The following is an 18,556-nucleotide window of genomic DNA, read 5'->3' as shown; positions in this document are numbered from 1 at the left end:
CATTTTTTCCAGACCGCAAAGTATTCCACAAAGTAATCTAGGGGCACTTTTTAGATATTTTGCCAAATCTAATTTAGACCTCCCCAACCACCCTATGAAAACAAAGTATTGAAAAAAGGTGTCCAAGTTAAGGATAATGACATCCTTGTGTAAGATGCTTATTGCGGAGAAGTGTAAAATCCAAACGCAAAAAAATAGAGAAATATTGGTCCTTCCTACGCATCGGAATAACAATTACTTTTCTGGTTAATTACCTGAAATCTGAAGTTAACCACACAAACACCCCTTCAAACTTTTCTAATAACCAGTGTTGTGGAGGCGGAGCCGCCATATTTTGTCGAAAGCGGAGTCGTTGGAACCGGGGGAAGCTGAAAATATTTGCAAGAAAAAGATTTTTTATACCTACCTTAATTAAAATTAATGTTTACATTTTATAATTTGGAAAACCTTTTATGTGTTTCAAGTCCATTTTTCTCAAAAATTGAACTTTTAAAACGTGCAAAAGTAAAAAATAAACTTTTCTTGATTTTAGGTAGGAGCCGGATCCGGAACCAAAATCAAACGGCTTCACAACACTGCTAAAAACTATGAAATAATTTTTTCTAACAAAAGTCTTTCTTAAGCTTTTGGACATGTTCACTCTCCCAATTTTGTTTAATAAGGTCAGGGGGGGGGGGGGTAAATGTTTTTGATGGTCCACATTGCAATGACAGGTCAATTCCCACAATTTCTCTATCTGTTGTGTAAATATGTACTATTATATAAATTCTAAAGATAGATTTTTATATTGATTTTTTAATACCATCTTTAATAATAGCGGTTACGCCCCTAGAGGCCTCCAACTCAAACCTTGTATGTGTTTTGGTTTGTTCTACTGTCTGATTTTATAGCTTCAGCTTTATGGATGTTGTTATCCTTGTTATTTTTGTACTCTAACAAGGAAATCAACATTCAAATAGGCCTCTAACATTTTGACTTGATGTCTAGTTCGGGTCTAGACCAAGGACGTCCATTTTTTGTCCTCCTAATAAGGTAATGGCTGGTTAGTTGAGATACTGGTGGGGATGTACAAAATCTCAATTAGGCGATAATTCAAGTTTGGTAGGGTAAAATTATCGCGCGAATTCCGCAGACTTATTTGCTCCCTCCTAATCGATGGTCCAGCTGTTATCGAGATCTTTATGAAAACATGGACACACGGACAAGACGACTAAATATTTTAAATACGTGATACCATTGTTTTAGAACACCTTTGATATGCTGTGTCACAATCCAGGAGAGAAATGCGAGAAAGGTTCCAAATGGCTGGTCAACTGGGGTCCTCCTAATAAGGTAATGGCTGGTTAGTTGAGTTACTCCTAATAAGGTAATGGCTGGTCAACTGGGGTCCTCCGTCTAATGTAATGGCTGGTCAATTTGGGTCCTCCTAATAAGGTAATGGATAGTTAATTAGGGCTCTCCCAATTAGGTAATGGCTTATCAATTGAGGTACTCCTAATAATGTAGTAGCTGGTAAACTGAGATCCTCTTAATAAGGTAATGGCTGGTCAATTGAGGTACTCCTAATAAGGTAATTGCTGATCAATTGGGGTCCTACTAATAACTTAAACTTTTAACCAGCAAATACGTTCCTAGCTGGTAAACTGAAGTCCTCCTAATTAGGTAATGGCTGGTCAATTGAGGAACTCCCAATAAGGTAATTGCCGATCAATTGAGGTCCTACTAATAACTTTTAACCAGCAAATACGTTCTTAGCTGCCTCTTGGGGGCACTTGAGATAAGAAAGGCAGAAATTTATCCTCCACCTTACATTTTTATTTTTTTAAGAAGCTTCACTATAAAGGAAAATCATACCGTTCCAGCAGATAGTTAGATCCTTTGGTTTAAACACAGAGACAGACATCCTGTTATTTTTATAGAAGGATTCACTATAAATGTAAAAACTCTAATTTTATAATAGGAGATAAAATTGATTTTATGTGTTTAGGATTGGAATCTAAAGAAGAACAGTTTAGATCACTCAGAGCTATAAAAAAATATAACATACAGCAGTCACACCAAAGGGATAGTTGAATGAAGTGCATTTCAGAAAAATTATTTCAATCATAAGTTACAAAAATACCATCAAACATATATAATTTTGTATTACAATAAATAGCAATCAATTAGGTACTAACAAAAAAGTTATCATGCTGTTTTTGTGAAAACCGGACAGCCATTTATGTTGCATATATCCAAAAAATATGATTTTCATGTTTTTATATATTTTTTAACTAATTCTTACTAATATACATCTGTCCTATAGAAGAAGTTTAAACTATTGAACAGGAAAAAATATGCAGTTCACTAAACTCAAGTTTAAATGCACTTCGTGCAACTACCCCTTTAGTATTTATAAAGTAAAATAAAAAAAGTTTTATTAACTTACAGTTATGGAATAATCTATTTTGCTTTTCACTTTTCTGAAATCCAGCTAAACTGGATCAAATCTTACAATAATATGCTATGATTGTTAGATATGATAACTAAAATATACTATTATTTCATCTTTGAAAAGGTTTTTTAGGGAGGTAGGGTGAATGAGCTTTTGATTGGTTGGTTTATTAAGTTCAGTGTCCAAACATTTCATTTAATGTAATCCAAAGAATGGGAATTTTGTGTATCATCATTTGGGATGTATGTATACCAATTTATCTTACACATATATTTTATCAGTATTTCTTATGTTCTGTTATGTATATTTTTGTAAAACTATGTTAATTTTTATATTTTTTATAATACCTATATTCTTGAAAATCTGTGCCAAAAATGTATGAAACTCTTGTCTTATATCTTTTTATATAATTTTACTTTATATGCTTAATTATATTATATTAAATAACTTGTTTAAAACTGTTGTGAAGTTTCTTTATGTATACCTTTCAGTATTCGTTAGAATATCCCATTAAAATCTCAAAGTTGAAAATTTTTTCTTTGTGAAGCTAGGGGCAAAACAACTAGTAATTACTATTGCATTTAGAAATCAATTTAAAACATTTTTTTTAAATTTATGTAAATCTGGTTTCAGTATGACGTAAAAGCGGTTAATCTGCTGGATCAGAATCGGTCCCCAGCAATAATGAAAATACATGTATAGTATCGCATTACAGACAATTTTTCACAAATATTTAAAAATAAAATTATAAAATTAATACCAGTTTATATGACCCCTCGGGCCTAACAAAACTGGAATTAATCTTACAATTTTTACTTTTACTATCCGTGGAAAGCTATCTATAATACGATGCGACAAATAATGTTAAAATGATTGTACAAAGTATCAAAAAAAAACAATTATTTTTTATTAGTTTTTGTCATTAAATTTATTTTGAATTGTGTTTGTTATATTTTATTATACTAGCGGCTTCGCCCCTAGCCTCTAGGGGCTTTGCCCCAAGAGATGACAACAAAAAAATTCAAACAAAAAAAATAAGAAGAACTAAAGAAATCTTCTACAAAAGAAATTTTCTACAAAAGAAATCTTCTACAAAAGAATTCTTCTACAAAAGAATATTTCTACAAAAGAATTCTTCAAAAAAAAAAAAAAAAAAAAAAAAAAAAAAAAAAATGGGGGGGATTTTTTTTGTTTTTGAGGGGGTTGGGGGTGTCCCACCCCCCAAGAAAATAGCTTAAAACCACCACAGGACCAATAGGTATATACCCTGAAGAGTAGAATCCGATCGGTTCAGTGGTTACCGAGATCTTAAGGGACGGACGGACAGACAGACGGACAGACGGTCAGACGGACAGACGGACAGACATCGTTCTACTTTGTATTATAGATTGTAAATCTTATTTTATGAAGGGGTGGTTAGTTAGACATTTTATTTCTAGGGGGGTGGATTGGATACACCCCCTAGGTGTCAATCCCCTATTGATTTAGTAGATTTGTGCTCTTGATTTTTAAATTTTCTTATCTTGACACCCCCCTTGGTGGTTTATGGTGGTGTAGAAGACCCTTGTCAAGGGGGTATATCCATCCCCCGCCTCCAATTTTCCAAGTTGTTGGATATGCACCCCTTCTGCGTGCCAACACATATTAATTAGTATTCCCTAAAACAAATATCTATGACTTTTAATTTCAACGGGAAGAAAGAATATAAGTGTAGATTATTTTTTTATCCCATTGTCCTTTCTCTCCTCCTCTGAAAAATTGTGTATTTGTTTAATATTAAAACTGCCTATAGTATTAATTCCTGGTTTGAGATTTGCTTTTTGCTTTGATACATACATTGTATATTTTTAAACAAAATTCGCCAGTTTTTTTGGTTAAAAAAATAAATTTATTTGAAGATTTAGTTTTTAATAATAATATGCTATAGATAAGACAATTATAAGTTTTTAAATATAGAATTACGATAGCTGACGAATAACTTGATAAAATTACGGATGCTGGCGAATAATTTGGCACAATAGCACCCAAAACTCGCTCTCTCTCTCTCTCTGAGACCAAAATTTGGAGTTCTGACCTAACACCATGTTTTATCTCCCTCCTACCTCCCTTTCCCATATCTTTTTTGAGAGCGAAGCTTTTCTATGATGTTGGCCGGCCCGTTCTTCCGAAGCGGACAGCTTTTTTCGTTAATTTACACATGTTAGAAATGTTCTATCGATTCAAAACTTTGTGTGTTGATTCCTGTAACTTTAAGGTATGATTTAGAAAACGTAGTAATGCTATAATAAATACAAGATAGTCCGCAAGTTTATTTGAAAATGCATATTCAAACTTTTGGTATGATAAAATTAACCTATTTATATGATTTTTAGAACAACAAAGTACAATATTTTAAGCAAATTACTTCTATAATCAATGTCCTGCTCATTAAATTCTGATACTGTACACGAGTTATTCTTCGTTTATCATCGCTTTTGTGGATGTTATCATCCTTGTTTTATATAGAGACAACCATATTTTCTTCTTGGCTCTGGTTCTATCTCGCCTCCCCAACCCCCTCCTCCCTCCGCTCCCCCGTATTTCAAGCTGCTCAAAAGTAACCACTTTATTGCAAGTGTCCCCCTCCTTCCCCCTTATCTGTCCATCTTGAAGAGCAGCCAGAGTATCACCTATGATGACCTAGTGTGAAACGTGTGTGTGTGTGTGTGTGTGTGTGTGCGTGTTTGGGCAGGCAAGACTGGTTTGCCCTCTGAATCCCCTCTCCCCTTTTTATTAAAGCATTCTAATTCTTTCACTCTCTGACACATTCCTCGCCCCATTTTTTTTAACAAATATCCCAAACCCAACAAGATAATGGGACAGTCTTATATTCTATTATGTACACTAAGTATAAAGGTATTTTCTGTTTGAAGTTTAAGATTTTAGTAACTAAAATACTGATTGGAAGCTTTTTCCTAAAAACTCCACTTAAATCCTGTTATGATTTTAGATTTATGCCTTGGGATGGTTTTGGGCTTTTCATTTGCCCACTTGGCACTTTTTATTCCTTTGAATTCCTATAAGTTGCTATGGGTACATCTAGTATTAATACATCATTTGGGGTCTATGGGACTTTAAAATTTAACTACTATAAACTTGCATGGCTTGTGTAAAGAGTATAACATGTGCTCTACTTTTTAGAAATATAATTACTATAAATTATTGAAAGCAAATGAAAAATTGAGTTTCGTTGTATTTTCACAGTAACTTTTGAGAGGTTATTCAGGGATAGCTAAATTTTAATAATTGGCCCCCCAGGGTTAGAGCCCCTGCAGGAACTAAAAATAGGAGAAAAGCTACTAAATTAGCAAAAACCTGCTACTTCATTTTCATTCCATGATAAAATATTTTTTTCTACTGTTTATACTTTACCATTAGGTTAAAAGGTTTCATTTAAAAAAATTTAAGTTTGACTTTATTGCTATTTGAGATGTTCAATTATGTTTTGTTTTTTCTACAACTAATAAATAATACATTTAGTTAAAAGGACAATTAATAAAAAGTAAAAATTTTATTTAAATCAAAACATAGAACTTCTCAGAATATTGAATAGCTACACAGTCAGTAGGAATTTAAGAGAGCAATATTTGACAAATTGAAGAATAAGAAAAAATGAAGGTAAGAGGTTTAGAAATCTAAATTCAGACAATAATTTTCTTTAGCAAAGATTTAAGTTTTAACATAACTTGCAGTATCTGGTTATTCTTACGTTTGACTTATGGTTCATTTGTTATTAACAGGGCTGAAATAAAGCTTCCTATTTGATAAACTAAGATTTATAAGCTTTCTAATAGTATGCACACTATTTTTAATAGAAAATAATATGTGATGAATATAGAAATATCAAGTTGCATTTCATAACCTTTCTCACACTTTTCAACTTAGCTTCTACAGTACAAACAGCATAAACATGATATTTATAACTCTGAAAAGTAGAGCTTATTATGGTTCAAATTACATACATACAATTTTTCTACTGTTTACACAAGCCAAACAATTCGAATTTTTTATAGATGTACTTTCTTTGCACACACTTTATCTACTAATATTACTCTTTTTGTAAATAAAGTTTAAAGACCTATATAGATATTTGTTAAAGATGATACCTAAATGTGTTATAAAAATTTACATAAGCCTAAAATGTATACTGTCCTTTTGCGGGATCTGAACTCTGTAAGGAAGGCGACTCTGGTAGGTTTCTAGATGATAGAGCAGCAGCTAGCAATACCATCCATTATACACCATCTCTCTCTCTCTACACCTCCGTTCATGTCTCTAGGCGCCTTTCCCCTTTCGCTCCCCCTTTTTCAAGCGCCTCTTGCTAATACTCCCTCTATTACGCTTTCTTCCTTTATTGCCATTTCCCCCTCCTAGATCTTCTTTGCTAGTTTCTTATATGGTTTTCAGGGATGCCGCAATTTAGTTTCAATGCGCTACGTCTATAAAAATCCAAATATCAGCAAGAAAAAAAGTAATCTCTAAAAGATTTTAGAAGTTTTAGGATTTTTAAAGGGACAAGTTATACGTAAGTTGATCGAGCATGATAAAAAAATGTTGGTATATCTTTTTAAGAATAAAAAAAACCGCTTAGAATCGTTAAAACATTGAGAATAAAAAAACCCGCTTAGAATCGTTAAGAAAGATAAAAAGATAATTTTAAAGCGGTAATAGTATTCATGTTAGAATTTTGACAACGGTGTTTAATTGGATTGCTACGAGAGTGAACAATTCTCCGCCCTCCCCTCCTACAAGGCTCTCGCAGCATACATATGCGCAAAGTTGCGCATTTTTTTTCATGAATCAACAAATAGCTAGCTTTGCACTATGATATTTATTTTTATTTTGTGCATTTTTTTCATTCGTTTAATTTAAAAAAAATTATACTTAAGTAAATCAAAGCTGACTTGTTGTTTTTATGAGACGCGAAAAAATTCCGTTTACAAGTGGGCGCCCAAACCAAGTGGTTGCTATGTTGTAGTAAGCTAGCTGCTTTCCCCCCACCTTCTATTACACTCCTCCCCACCCTGTGTACAAAGTTAATCCTCCCTCCACGACATATATTCAGCCTGTTGAACTGCTCCACTCCCTTTTCTCTATCTCCCTCCGACCTTGGGACAATGGTTGTGTCTCCTACCTGCTCCCCTTATCTCCCCCTCTTGTAATATTCATACAGTACAGCAAATATTTTTAGTGATAAGTCAATTATGTAATTAGCTTAATTTTGCGATTCATTTAGATTTTTTCACTTAAACGATAATTGAATTATTAAACTAGCGGCTACGACCCTAAAGCTCTCTAGGGGCTCTTGAGGGAATCACCAGCCCCAAATAACACATTATTTTCTGTAGGGACGGGGGGGGGGGGGGTATTTTTTAGGGTCGATTTCTCTTGGGAGGGTACTGTGTCAACCTATACCAAAATAGTTAGCTGTTTTTTTATATAACGATTAAATGAAATTCATTTATTGTATTGAATATACAATTTTGCTGCTAAAATTTAAATATGTTTTTAGTTGTATTGTACGACAATACCCCTTTTGTACTCCCCTCCCCCCCCCCCTCCCCTGTACCTCCTTTGTATATAACAATAATGTCTCCTACAACCAAAATTCAATCTCTCGCAATACCCTCTCAGTTTTCTCCCAGACGACAGGCAGACAGACCAACGCTCACCGTCATAATATAAAAGTGAAAAGTTATATAATAAATGTTTTAAAATAACGTGAATAAATAAATAAAATCTAAGACAACAAGAACGTGAAATATCACAAGATGGGGGAGCAGTTCAGCCTAAAGTGGAACAATTATCAGATTTCTCTGACGGCGGCGTTCAAGCATATTCTAGAGGAGGAGGACTTTGTGGATGTTACTCTGTCCGCAGAGGGACAGAGTCTTAAAGCACACAAGGTATGTATGTACGTCTGTCTTGGACTGACGGATAGCTTTTTATTTGATTGAATTATCATACTTATTTATTTTTATGCTCGTACCCTTTAAAAATGGCCTAAAACCTGCATTAGACCAATACTAAACATTCCGGAACAGACAATTCTTTTACGAGATTTTATTGGACAATCATACGTAGACATCATATTGACACAAAAATGTTTTTAAGGGGGGGGGTTGGCATTTATTTAATTTTAGGGGCAATTTCTCATTATTTGGTGGAGATACTCTCCCCCAAAATAGTGATAAGCCTTCACAGGACCTAAGAGGAGCTACTTTATAACGGAAAACCATATCGGTTTAGTGGTTAATGAGATACTTCGTGTTGTAATTATAGAGTTGCTTTGATTCTTAAATTAAACGTGTACATGTTAAAAGTATGATTAGATTAATTTTCTTAAAAACTCCCAAGAAGATTTTAACTCAACAAGAAGAGACAGCGTACTAGTCTAATCGATCTCTTATTTAATTATTTCTTTTACAGATTTTTATATATATACTATGTGAAAGTTTATTAATTTTCGTTTTTTTAACTAATGAGCTTTTGAAATGGAAAAGAGGAGAAAATAGCCTAAAACCATTTTAAATATATTGCATTGTTAACTTTTTAATGATACTTATATAATAGTAATAGGATGTCTGTGTGATTTTGTCTGTCCCAAGATATCTCGCTAACCGCTGAAACGATATTGTCATCGTTTACGGTGAAGCTATGGTGAAAAAAAAATAATGCGTATGGTCAACTTCCCCCCCCCCCCCTCCTAGCTCTAGTGCACGAAGATGATTCTAGGGGCGTAGCAACTAGTTATATGATAAGTTAATAATCCCAATTAAGCATAACAAATCTAAAATGTGTGAGGTTTCAATCTAATGGTCTATTTCTATGGTAAAATACTAGTGTCAGCGCCCCAAGCACCAAAGAAAGCAAGGAAATCAGAAAAATAGCCTAAAACCATACTTGGACCTAAATGTGAACTTCATCAGTTCAGTGGCTAGCTATTAAAATCTTTAGCTACAGACAAAAACCTTAATACTTAATATGATAGAAGAAAAGTTCTTTCCTGCTAAAAAAAGACAATTTTACAACATGTTAACTACCATATTGTAATAGTCATCTTCACGTACGTAAAGAATATGTCACAAACATACCATTATTCTTACCTACGGACGGATGGACATACATACTAACCCTACAAATAGATGAAAAGCTACGCTTTAGCAAAAATTGAATACATGCATCTATAGTACCCATTTCAGTTTTGTTATGTGTCCCTTTTTTATGTCCGCCTATCTCAAAAAAATGTACCATGTATGGTTTTAAGATGTAGGGGGGGGGGGGGGACGCAAATTTTGTGTGAGTGTTTCTGTGCGTATTTGTGTGTGTGTGTGTTTATGTGTGTGCGTCTGTACCTAAGCTCTAAAGAAAGGAATTTATTAGTAAGCCTGTATAGTAAATGTATTTGGGAGACAGAGGGGGGGGGGGGGAAGACGGAGCATTTAGCAGGTTGGTAAGGAGATATAGAAAAGTGAAAGAGAGAGAGAGGGGGGGGTAGATTAGGAGGTTAAGAGGTGGACTTACAAAATCGTGGAAGGTGAAAATTGGGAGGTATTATATATGTATGTATAGATTGTGTTCTTAGATATAAATCAGAGTGCTTGCTAAACTTTAATTTTTATAAATAGTGTTCTCAATTTATATGCTGTAAAATAGTTTCCTTTAAGTCTTAGCATTTGTTAATTTTAGCTGGATTCAAACCGGTTATGAGCCGTATAAGGACAATAAAACCCCTTTCAACTATAAAAGAGTTTTGAAACTTATTAACACAAACTAGCATACTCTTAGACATCCTGTTACTTTTATGTAATGAAAATTTATTTGCAAAAACGATATATATTTATTATTAGGAATTTTCTTTTGTACTTTTAAAACCTGCGTACATTCTCGAAATACTGGGTACACGGCACCTCATTTACAAACTCCACGGGTGCTTGTTCAAGTTCTTATCGGAGAGGGATACTAACAATTTCAGAGATTTGGGGGATAGGACATTTTAATACAAATTATTTTGTCCCTAATATTTCTTTAATCAAAGTGTAAAATGGTATTAGGAACCTTGAAATTTAAATGTCGAGAAGAAAAATGATTTTTTGCCAATGTTCCATACCTGTGCCCATGCAAAAATGCTCATCTTATAGGGAAGGAGGGGGTGGGAGATACCAAGCATAAATTTCGGAGGGGTTTAAAGAGGTGGTTGTTGGTATAATGGGCCTCATTTTGGGGACGCAAAAGTGACGCACATGGTTTTGCCCAATAACATGATCACTGAATACCCAGTTGTACCAGATTATACGCAAGTTTTTAAAATTACAAAGACAATTAAACACTAAAACACTGCTTTTAAAAGCAAAGTGCCCTTTGACGAAGTTTTCAACCTCCCCCTCCCTGCCCCCAAGAAAAATCCTTGGTATTATCCTCTTAGAATTTTTTTTCAATATTGAAAATAAGGATACAAGTAAACATTTATCGTGTACCTTAATAATAATAAACAAAGCAAACTTACTTAATATTCCCCCTAAGGACAGGTTGAACTATTTTATTTCTTTGTTAAATAGAATTATAAAAAAAAGAGAAAATGTATGTTTTGTTGCTTTGTGACTTAAACAAAGAGATATTACAGAAATTTTGTTTTTTTACTAGGGAGGAGAGAGGGTACAGTTTTATTGGTATTGAAGTTCTATGAATACGTTTGCTTAAAACTTTGAGTACTCCTATAATCTATTTAATATTGATTGGTTGATCTAAACGTTTTAACATATTTTTCACAGGTGTTAATTTAGTTTATTACCATAAGGGGTCCGGGGATCAAATAATGAATATTGAATTTAATATTTATGTATATCCCCAACTATGATTTACAAAATTACCCCTACTGTAGATTTATATTTTTGGTTTAATTTTTTATACCCTAAAGGACAGGTAGTGAGCCAACTGTAAAAAAAAGCGTGGTTGAAAAACTTTGGGTACCAGTGTAGAAATTAAGGACCAATGTCCCCTTCCTGTGAATTTTATTAATGAATAATATGAATATTTATATTTTTCAGGTTGTATTGAGTGCTTGCAGCACGTATTTCAAGAATTTGCTCAAGGGTATTTCTCTATGGCAACACCCTGTCCTTGTTTTAAAGTAAGTTGTAACTTATAATAGTTATTTATCGCATCGTATTATAGACAGTTTTCCGCGGATAGTAAAATGATAAATTGTAAGATTAATTCCAGTTTTTTGGGTCATGGAAAGAAAACGAAGTTGCTGGTTTCAGCGTATTTTCACAGTAGCTTTTTAAATGTTATTTTAGGTTAGGTTAAGTAAATGTTAATGATTGACCCGCAGGGTTAGATAATATGCCCTGCAGGGCTAAAGCCCCACCCAAGGGAAAGAAATTGGAGAAAAGCTACTATAAAAATACGATGAAACCCGCAACTTCGTTTTCTTTCCATGATCTCCAGTTTTTTTAATTCTACTCTCTGCGAAAAACTGTTTAATACGCGATACATGATTTTTTCATTATGGCCTAAAACCAGTTTTAATCGGTTATTGATCGGTTTCGAACCCATACTGGAAATAAAATCATGGCAAAGCCATTCGATAACCAATATTTTCCGTCCATCTTCTTAAAAAGCAAATTTTTTTTTATTATATGGATAGCTCTTTTCGTTAATTTAGGTAAGTTATAATTTTCCTATCGATTTTAAACTTTGCATTATGATTCCTGTAGTAGTTAGGTACGATTTAAAAAGCGATTAATTTTCCTTTTCATCTGATTTCTCGAACAATGTTTCTTAGGACAACAAGGTACAATATTCTAAGCGATGCATTTCTATAATCAAGTCCTAAAACAGTCCTTTAAAAGTATCCTGTATTTACGCTATGTTAATGTTAGTTTGACCTATCGTCTGATTTTTTATTTTTGCTTTTATGAGTCATTGTGGACGAGTTCTTAGAACAATGTGTGTCTCAATTTAACTCTCTTGAGGTTAAATAATTCAATACCTTTCATCGAACTTTCCCTTATCAAACTTTCTAGAACTTAAAATGGTTATTTTAATTTTTTTTGCACGTCTTCATATTATTACATGTTTTAGTAGTTGTAGCAACTCTGTAATTCGACAGATAAGTCCGTCCGCAAGAAACCGTTAGGCTAAAATTCTTGGCTGATATTCAAAGTAGACTGCTGGATTTTAAAAAAAGATTGCCTATATCCATGAGCATTTGCACCCAGTACAAGATTTACTTGATCCGTCGGTTTGTCGGTATTGCTACAAAAGACCAATACATTTCGAGATTTTTCTTTATTTAAATGCGTACGTTTTTATAATCCGTCATTAATCATTTTTCCTCTAGGGATGTCCGTTTTACCGACCTGCAGTCCATCCTGGAGTTTATCTACCTGGGGGAGGTCAACCTGGAACAGACAAGGCTCGACTCCTTCCTCAGTACGGCGGAAGTTCTGCAAATTAAGGTATGAATCTTGTGTGCCTGATATAACGCTATAAAACTGAACAAGCGGTTACGGCCCCATAAATTCATTAACGAGGGAGGAAGTTGAACCACCTACTTTCAATTTCAGTTTGTTGAAAAATGAAAAAGTTGAAAAATATCCTGGGACCTATGCAAGAGAAGCTATACAGTTAAGGACAATCTTATTGGTTCAGCGGTTAGCGAGATCCTAGTGTACACACATTCAGACACAGATCCGGTTACTTTGTATAAGGCTTTGTCTGTCCGTCCGTCTGTATGTACGGCAAATTGTATTTTCACGGCTGCTATTGAAGAAATATTGAATAAAGTCGCATTATCTCAAAATTGATAAATAGAATAAGATGAAACTAATTATACCGTAGTTTCGGTACTAAAATATTGGTTTTAGTTTTGTCCGACTCTGCCGCCATTTACCGGTGTGATCATTTTCAATATTTTTAGGGACTAACAGACGGGATACGTGATAACATGTCATCCGCGCTCCCCGCGGTGGCACCCATCAACACAACTACCTCAACCCCCATGGTGCAGGGTCCCCCGATGGTTATGGGAGGCCTGCAGCAGGGCGCCACTACACCTCTATCCTCAACAATGGCCAAGAAACTGAGGACTACGAGTTTGGAGGAAGCGCTGCTGAATGCGGCCGCCGCTGGCAAGCATAAACTGGATGCGGTGAGTGGTATTATTAAACTCAAATAAATGCTAATGCTTATCTTGCATGCAGGGGGGGGGGGGTCTACCCATTTTCAATTTTAATTTTAAAAATATTAGTGGAGGGTCATTTTTAAAGGAAGCCTGCAAGAAATACCACGCTTTAACTGCTGAAAGACTGCCACAAGTAGACCAAATACCCAAAATTTGAAGCCTTCAGCTTCTATAACAAAAAAGTTCTAGGCATTTTAAAATGACATTTTATGTACAATGAAAATTTTGAAAGAATTGCAATGCTCATGTTGAAAACTTTGAAATTAAACTACGTGGCCTAGAAACAAAATTATAAGCTTATTTTTGTCATAAAGAGGACTATCCACGAACGAGAGCACATGATTCTAAGTACCTTCCAGCATTGATCCTAAGTATTTTCTTTCAGAATATAATAGGACACCATGTATTATTGATATATTGACGAGAAAATTTATGTCTTACCATGTTTTTTTTAGGTATTTTAATTGATTTTGAAAACTTTTATGAAGCGAATTCTTTTAATAAAATGGATATTTGATGTTACATATGCGAATACTCGTGTTATATAGATTGTAAATTAATCCATATTAGCATTAATATAAACATACATATGAGATATAGTAAATGTGCTTTTGACTTTTTTTAATTTTTATCATTTGACAACACATGGACAATTAAAGACACCCCGAACTCAACAAAACGTTTGATAGAATTTTAACGAAAAATGGTGGACATTTTTTTTCTTTTCTTCAACTTGAAGTGGTGAAACATAAATTTTCTCGTCAATATATTAATTATTGATAGTGACCTATTATATTCTGAAAGAAAATACTCAGGATCAATGCTGGAAGGTACTTAGAATCACGTGCTCTTGTTCGTGGATAGTCCTCTTTAGGTTTCCAGTAACTAATTATATTTTTACAATAAAAATATCCATTTTTATAGTCAAAATCATTAAAAAAATTAAGTTTTACTTGCGTTGTACCGAATGTACTGTAGCCAATCAGAAGGCTGAATCAGCTTAACAACCAATCACAGCTAAGCTTGTATTAGTTTACCCCTTTGTTTCCGCTATGATTTTCGTTTAAAAATGCAATTTAAATCAAATTTTTTTCATAGATTTTGACAATGAAATGTGGTGTTTTTATTGTAAAAATGTAATCAGTAACAGGCAATCTAAGTTTCTGACAAAGATAAGGTTATAATTTTGTGTCTAGGCGACGTAATTTAATATTGTTTTTTCTTTTATGAGCATTGGAAATCTTTCAAAAATTCCATTGTACATAAAATGCTATTTTGAAATGCCTAGAACTTTTTTGTTATTGAAGCTGAAGGCTTTAAATTTGGGGTATTGGGTCTTCTTGTGGCAGTCTTTCAGCAGTTAAAGCGTGTTATTTCTTGCAGGCGTCCTTTAAAAGTATTAATGTAAAATCTAAGCCACAGACAAAAAACCTTACTACTTCAACTACTAGCATCTAGGGGCTCTTTATTAGAAGGGATATGGAAGGGCAGTAAAATAGCCTAAAACATACATTAATTTAATTAAAAACTATAAAACCATATCAGGACTTATAAGAAGCTTCACTGTAATGAAGAACAATATCTGTTAAGCGGTTAGCGAGATTCTTCGCTACAGACATATAAGCTTTTTACTTTATATTCTAGGAATCCATAAAAAGGATACAATGGAAAGTTTTAAATCGATAGAATGTACGGACAGGCCTTAATTGAAGAAAGTTTAGGTAAAAAATATCTAAAATTAAATTTTTGTTGATATTTAGGAGTTATCAGAAAGCTTGGAGAAAAGGCTGAAAACCGAGACTGCTGATCCGCTGGACTGCGGGGAGTGGTCGGAAAATTCGTCCGACTCCCCCATGATGAATACGGTCACTACCCCCGGCGGGGATCATATCATTGTCTCCGGAGAACCTATCACCACCCTTCCCATGCATATTTCGAGGTAAGCTAGTTATGTTCTAGATTAAGGGGTTGTTCCATGAAATTGATCTAAGTAGGTAAAAATAAAGTTAAGTTGGAATAATGTAAACTTTTTTCAAATACGCCAAATTTGACAGTTTTTTATTTTCCAGTTGATTATTTTAATGATAATCGTTATAAGACTATCCTTTTAAAAATTTAATAGTATGCCTGTCTGTCTGTGTGTGTAGCAAAGGATCTCCTTAATCGCAAAATTGATATGGTTCTCCTTTACAATGAGCCTTCCTATATGTCCATAGAAATCACCCGCAAAATAAAAAAAAAACTTCCTGAAATTTTCTTTCAATCTAAAACTAAAATTAAAAAAGTAGTTTTGTCTGATTGAATGGAGAAATGAACCTTTTATTTAGACAATCCTACCTGAAATCTCTGATGGAGGACCTGGGTCCCCTGCACAAAAGGTGTCCTGTGTGCAACATGGTCATGCTCAAAAAGAACCTCTCCAGACATGTCAGGGACCAACACTCGCAGGAAAAACCAAGGTGAGCCAATCAAGCAAAAAGAACAGGGATCCTAAGGGATAAGGCAATGTTTTTTGCCAAAAGGGTGCGTGGAACTGTGAAGAAACGGCGGTAGCTTCCGCCGGAAACCATTCTGCGAGAATTAGCATTCCTTGTTTATGTTCGTTAATACAATTACCCCTTTTATATATTAAAGTTTTTGGTTAAGGTGTTTGTTGGACTCTGCTACATACAAAGCAAGAGTGAGCTCCAAAGTTTTAAGATAGCGTGCCGATAAAACTTAATTTTGCAGTGTATTGTCCCCTCCTTATCCAACTATTTTCATGTTAAATTTTGACTTTTTAATTCTAGATCTGTCTGCCCGCTGTGCGGCAAAACCTACAAGACCGCTGACTGGCTGAAGGACCACATCCGCCGCGGACACAACTACTCCAAGGACGAGACGGATGAGCTGATGGCCAAGATCAAACCGGACAACAACATGAACCTAGGCGGTGGTGGCGATACCGGTGCTGTTAGCCCCACTATGTCGACCAGCAGTAGCGGCGGGGCGCCCGTTATTACCAGTGTTATGCCCGTCATGGAAATGTCACCAAGCTCGCCGTCCCCGTTACCGCCAAAGCTTGAAATCGCCACAGAATAAACTAACGGCGGCGATTAACTAAATCCGTATTAAAACGAGGAAACTGAATTTCAATGTTTAAATTTACAACATTAAAGAAAATGTTCTCAAAAAAATTAATTATAATTAACTATAATGGTATTCTATAGTGCCTTAAATAAAATAAAAGTAAATCTACTTAATGGCTAGGGTTTGCTCGTATGTCTGTAAAACATTCACTTGAATATATATTGCATGTAACTATTCCTTGAAAATTTCCACATTTTAGAAAACCAAAAATTCCCCTAATTAAGCTAAACATAATTACCCCTTTTGTAGATTAAAATTATTGGTACATTTTTTTGCGTACCAGTTTAGTTTACAGTCTAATGTTTCCTCACTCCCTAATTTTTATTCTAGACTTGATTATCAAATATTGATTTGTTGCTGCGCTACTTATGGACATAAGGGGTGGCGGGGTGGTTTTAATGCAACCATCTCGTAATCAATGATTAAATAGCACTTAGAATTCGAATATCGATCTGAAATTTGGCATGAATAATCCTTATCTAATAGGTCTATTTTCCCTAAATCGAACAAAAATTTGGAAAAGTAACGGCTAACGGCTCAGCCGTTTTGTCATATTTTTGGATATCTTAAAAGCAAATTAGTCACGAAACCTATCTCCACATAATAAATTTTGTGGCTCAAAAACCTTATCAAACGGTTCTAGCCGGTAGTTGTTGGTACTAGAAATATAAAAAATGGTTATTGCTATCATTTAACATGAATTAAACCAAAAATATGTTATAAAAAGTTGATTTCTACGTAATTAATGATGAATTTGCCCTGAAAATAGGCAAAAAACGGCTAAACGGCTGAGCCGCCAGCCGTTACTTTTCCAACTTTTTGTTCGATTTAGGGAAAAATTTCAGATCGAAATTCGAATTCTAAGTGCTATTTAATCATTGATTACGAGATGGTTGCATTACCCCCCCCCCCCTTTTTTGTCTGATTCTCCGAAAAATATTCCATATGTAAATAGTTCCACTTCTCAGGTGCCAAACGCTAGTTTAATAATGTAAATGGCATTTGATTATAAAAATGCCAAAATACTTGAATGTGTCATAGATATTAATATATGCATTATGTAAAATGTAAAAAAAGCTAAATATTGCAGCTGAAATTTTTATGCTAAAAAAATGCTTTATTTTGATCTTCACAATGTGCGGGTATTTTTATCAAATATGAAATAATCTATATCTATAATACAAAGTAGAATGATGCCTGTCCGTCCGTCCGTCTGAAGCTTAAGATCTCGGTAACCACTGAACTGATCTGATTCTACTCTTCAGGGAATATACCTACTGTGGGACACCCCCTACCCCCCAAAAAACAAAAAAATCCCTCCCCCATTTTTTTTGTAGGAGATATCCTTGGTCCTTTTTTTTGTAGAAGACTTCCTTGGTCTTTTTTTTTTGAATTTCACCTTAACTTTTTTTATTATCTCTTGGGGCAAAGCCCCTAGAGGCTAGGGGCGAAACCGTTAGTCCTTATATAAAGTAACAGGATGTTTATTTGTTTGTCTGTAGGATCTCGCTAACATTCAACCGATATGGTTCTCCTTAGAGGGAAGGATTAAACCTATTTTGGGGGAGGGTATAATCACAAAAGAAAAGCCGCCCCTGAAAAAATAACCCACCGCAATTTAACATATTTAAAACTCTTTTGTTCAAAACTAAAATTTAGAATGGAGGGTCAACTCAAGTGCCCCAAGAGACCTTTAGAGCCGAAGCCGTTAGTAGTTTTTAAAGTAAGACAAGAATTCAATCTACTACATGAAAATCAAACTAAGG

At 34.3% G+C, this 18,556-nt stretch overlaps 3 protein-coding genes across 3 annotated transcripts in view; 2 read left to right on the top strand and 1 right to left on the bottom strand.

Moving 5' to 3' along the window:
- O-fut2 (O-fucosyltransferase 2) overlaps positions 1-4,333 on the top strand; it is a 40,333-nt gene extending 36,000 nt beyond the window's left edge. Inside the window, exons 19-20 of the mRNA XM_080173441.1 lie at positions 1,246-1,332; positions 1,988-4,333. Coding sequence (XP_080029567.1) covers positions 1,246-1,332; positions 1,988-2,032 — 132 coding nt within the window. The 3' untranslated portion in view covers positions 2,033-4,333. The remainder of the gene's footprint in view (positions 1-1,245; positions 1,333-1,987) is intronic.
- LOC145329363 (pyrroline-5-carboxylate reductase-like) overlaps positions 1-18,556 on the bottom strand; it is a 400,948-nt gene that overhangs the window by 153,832 nt on the left and 228,560 nt on the right. The window lies entirely within an intron of this gene.
- On the top strand, positions 8,020-17,166 carry LOC145329355 (uncharacterized). Its single transcript, XM_080173426.1, has 7 exons — positions 8,020-8,379; positions 11,521-11,603; positions 12,819-12,936; positions 13,398-13,628; positions 15,422-15,600; positions 15,989-16,120; positions 16,451-17,166. The coding sequence occupies exons 1-7, from the start codon at positions 8,245-8,247 to the stop codon at positions 16,740-16,742; spliced, it is 1,170 nt and encodes a 389-aa protein (XP_080029552.1). The 5' UTR covers positions 8,020-8,244; the 3' UTR covers positions 16,743-17,166.

Source organism: Acartia tonsa, chromosome 10, assembly GCF_053477335.1.
Source record: "Acartia tonsa isolate MP-2025a chromosome 10, ASM5347733v1, whole genome shotgun sequence".
Classification (NCBI taxonomy): Eukaryota; Metazoa; Arthropoda; class Copepoda; order Calanoida; family Acartiidae; genus Acartia; species Acartia tonsa.
Note: the sequence above shows the minus strand (reverse complement) of the source record. Positions and strands in the feature narration are given on the sequence as shown.

Bases quoted from the DNA above. Each gene is read 5' to 3' on its own strand.
- LOC145329355 (XM_080173426.1), top strand. From the start codon at position 8,245: ATGGGGGAGCAGTTCAGCCTAAAGTGGAACAATTATCAGATTTCTCTG. The intron at 8,380-11,520 runs GTATGTATGTAC...TATATTTTTCAG, and splicing joins AGAGTCTTAAAGCACACAAG to GTTGTATTGAGTGCTTGCAG. The intron at 15,601-15,988 runs GTAAGCTAGTTA...CCTTTTATTTAG, and splicing joins CTTCCCATGCATATTTCGAG to ACAATCCTACCTGAAATCTC.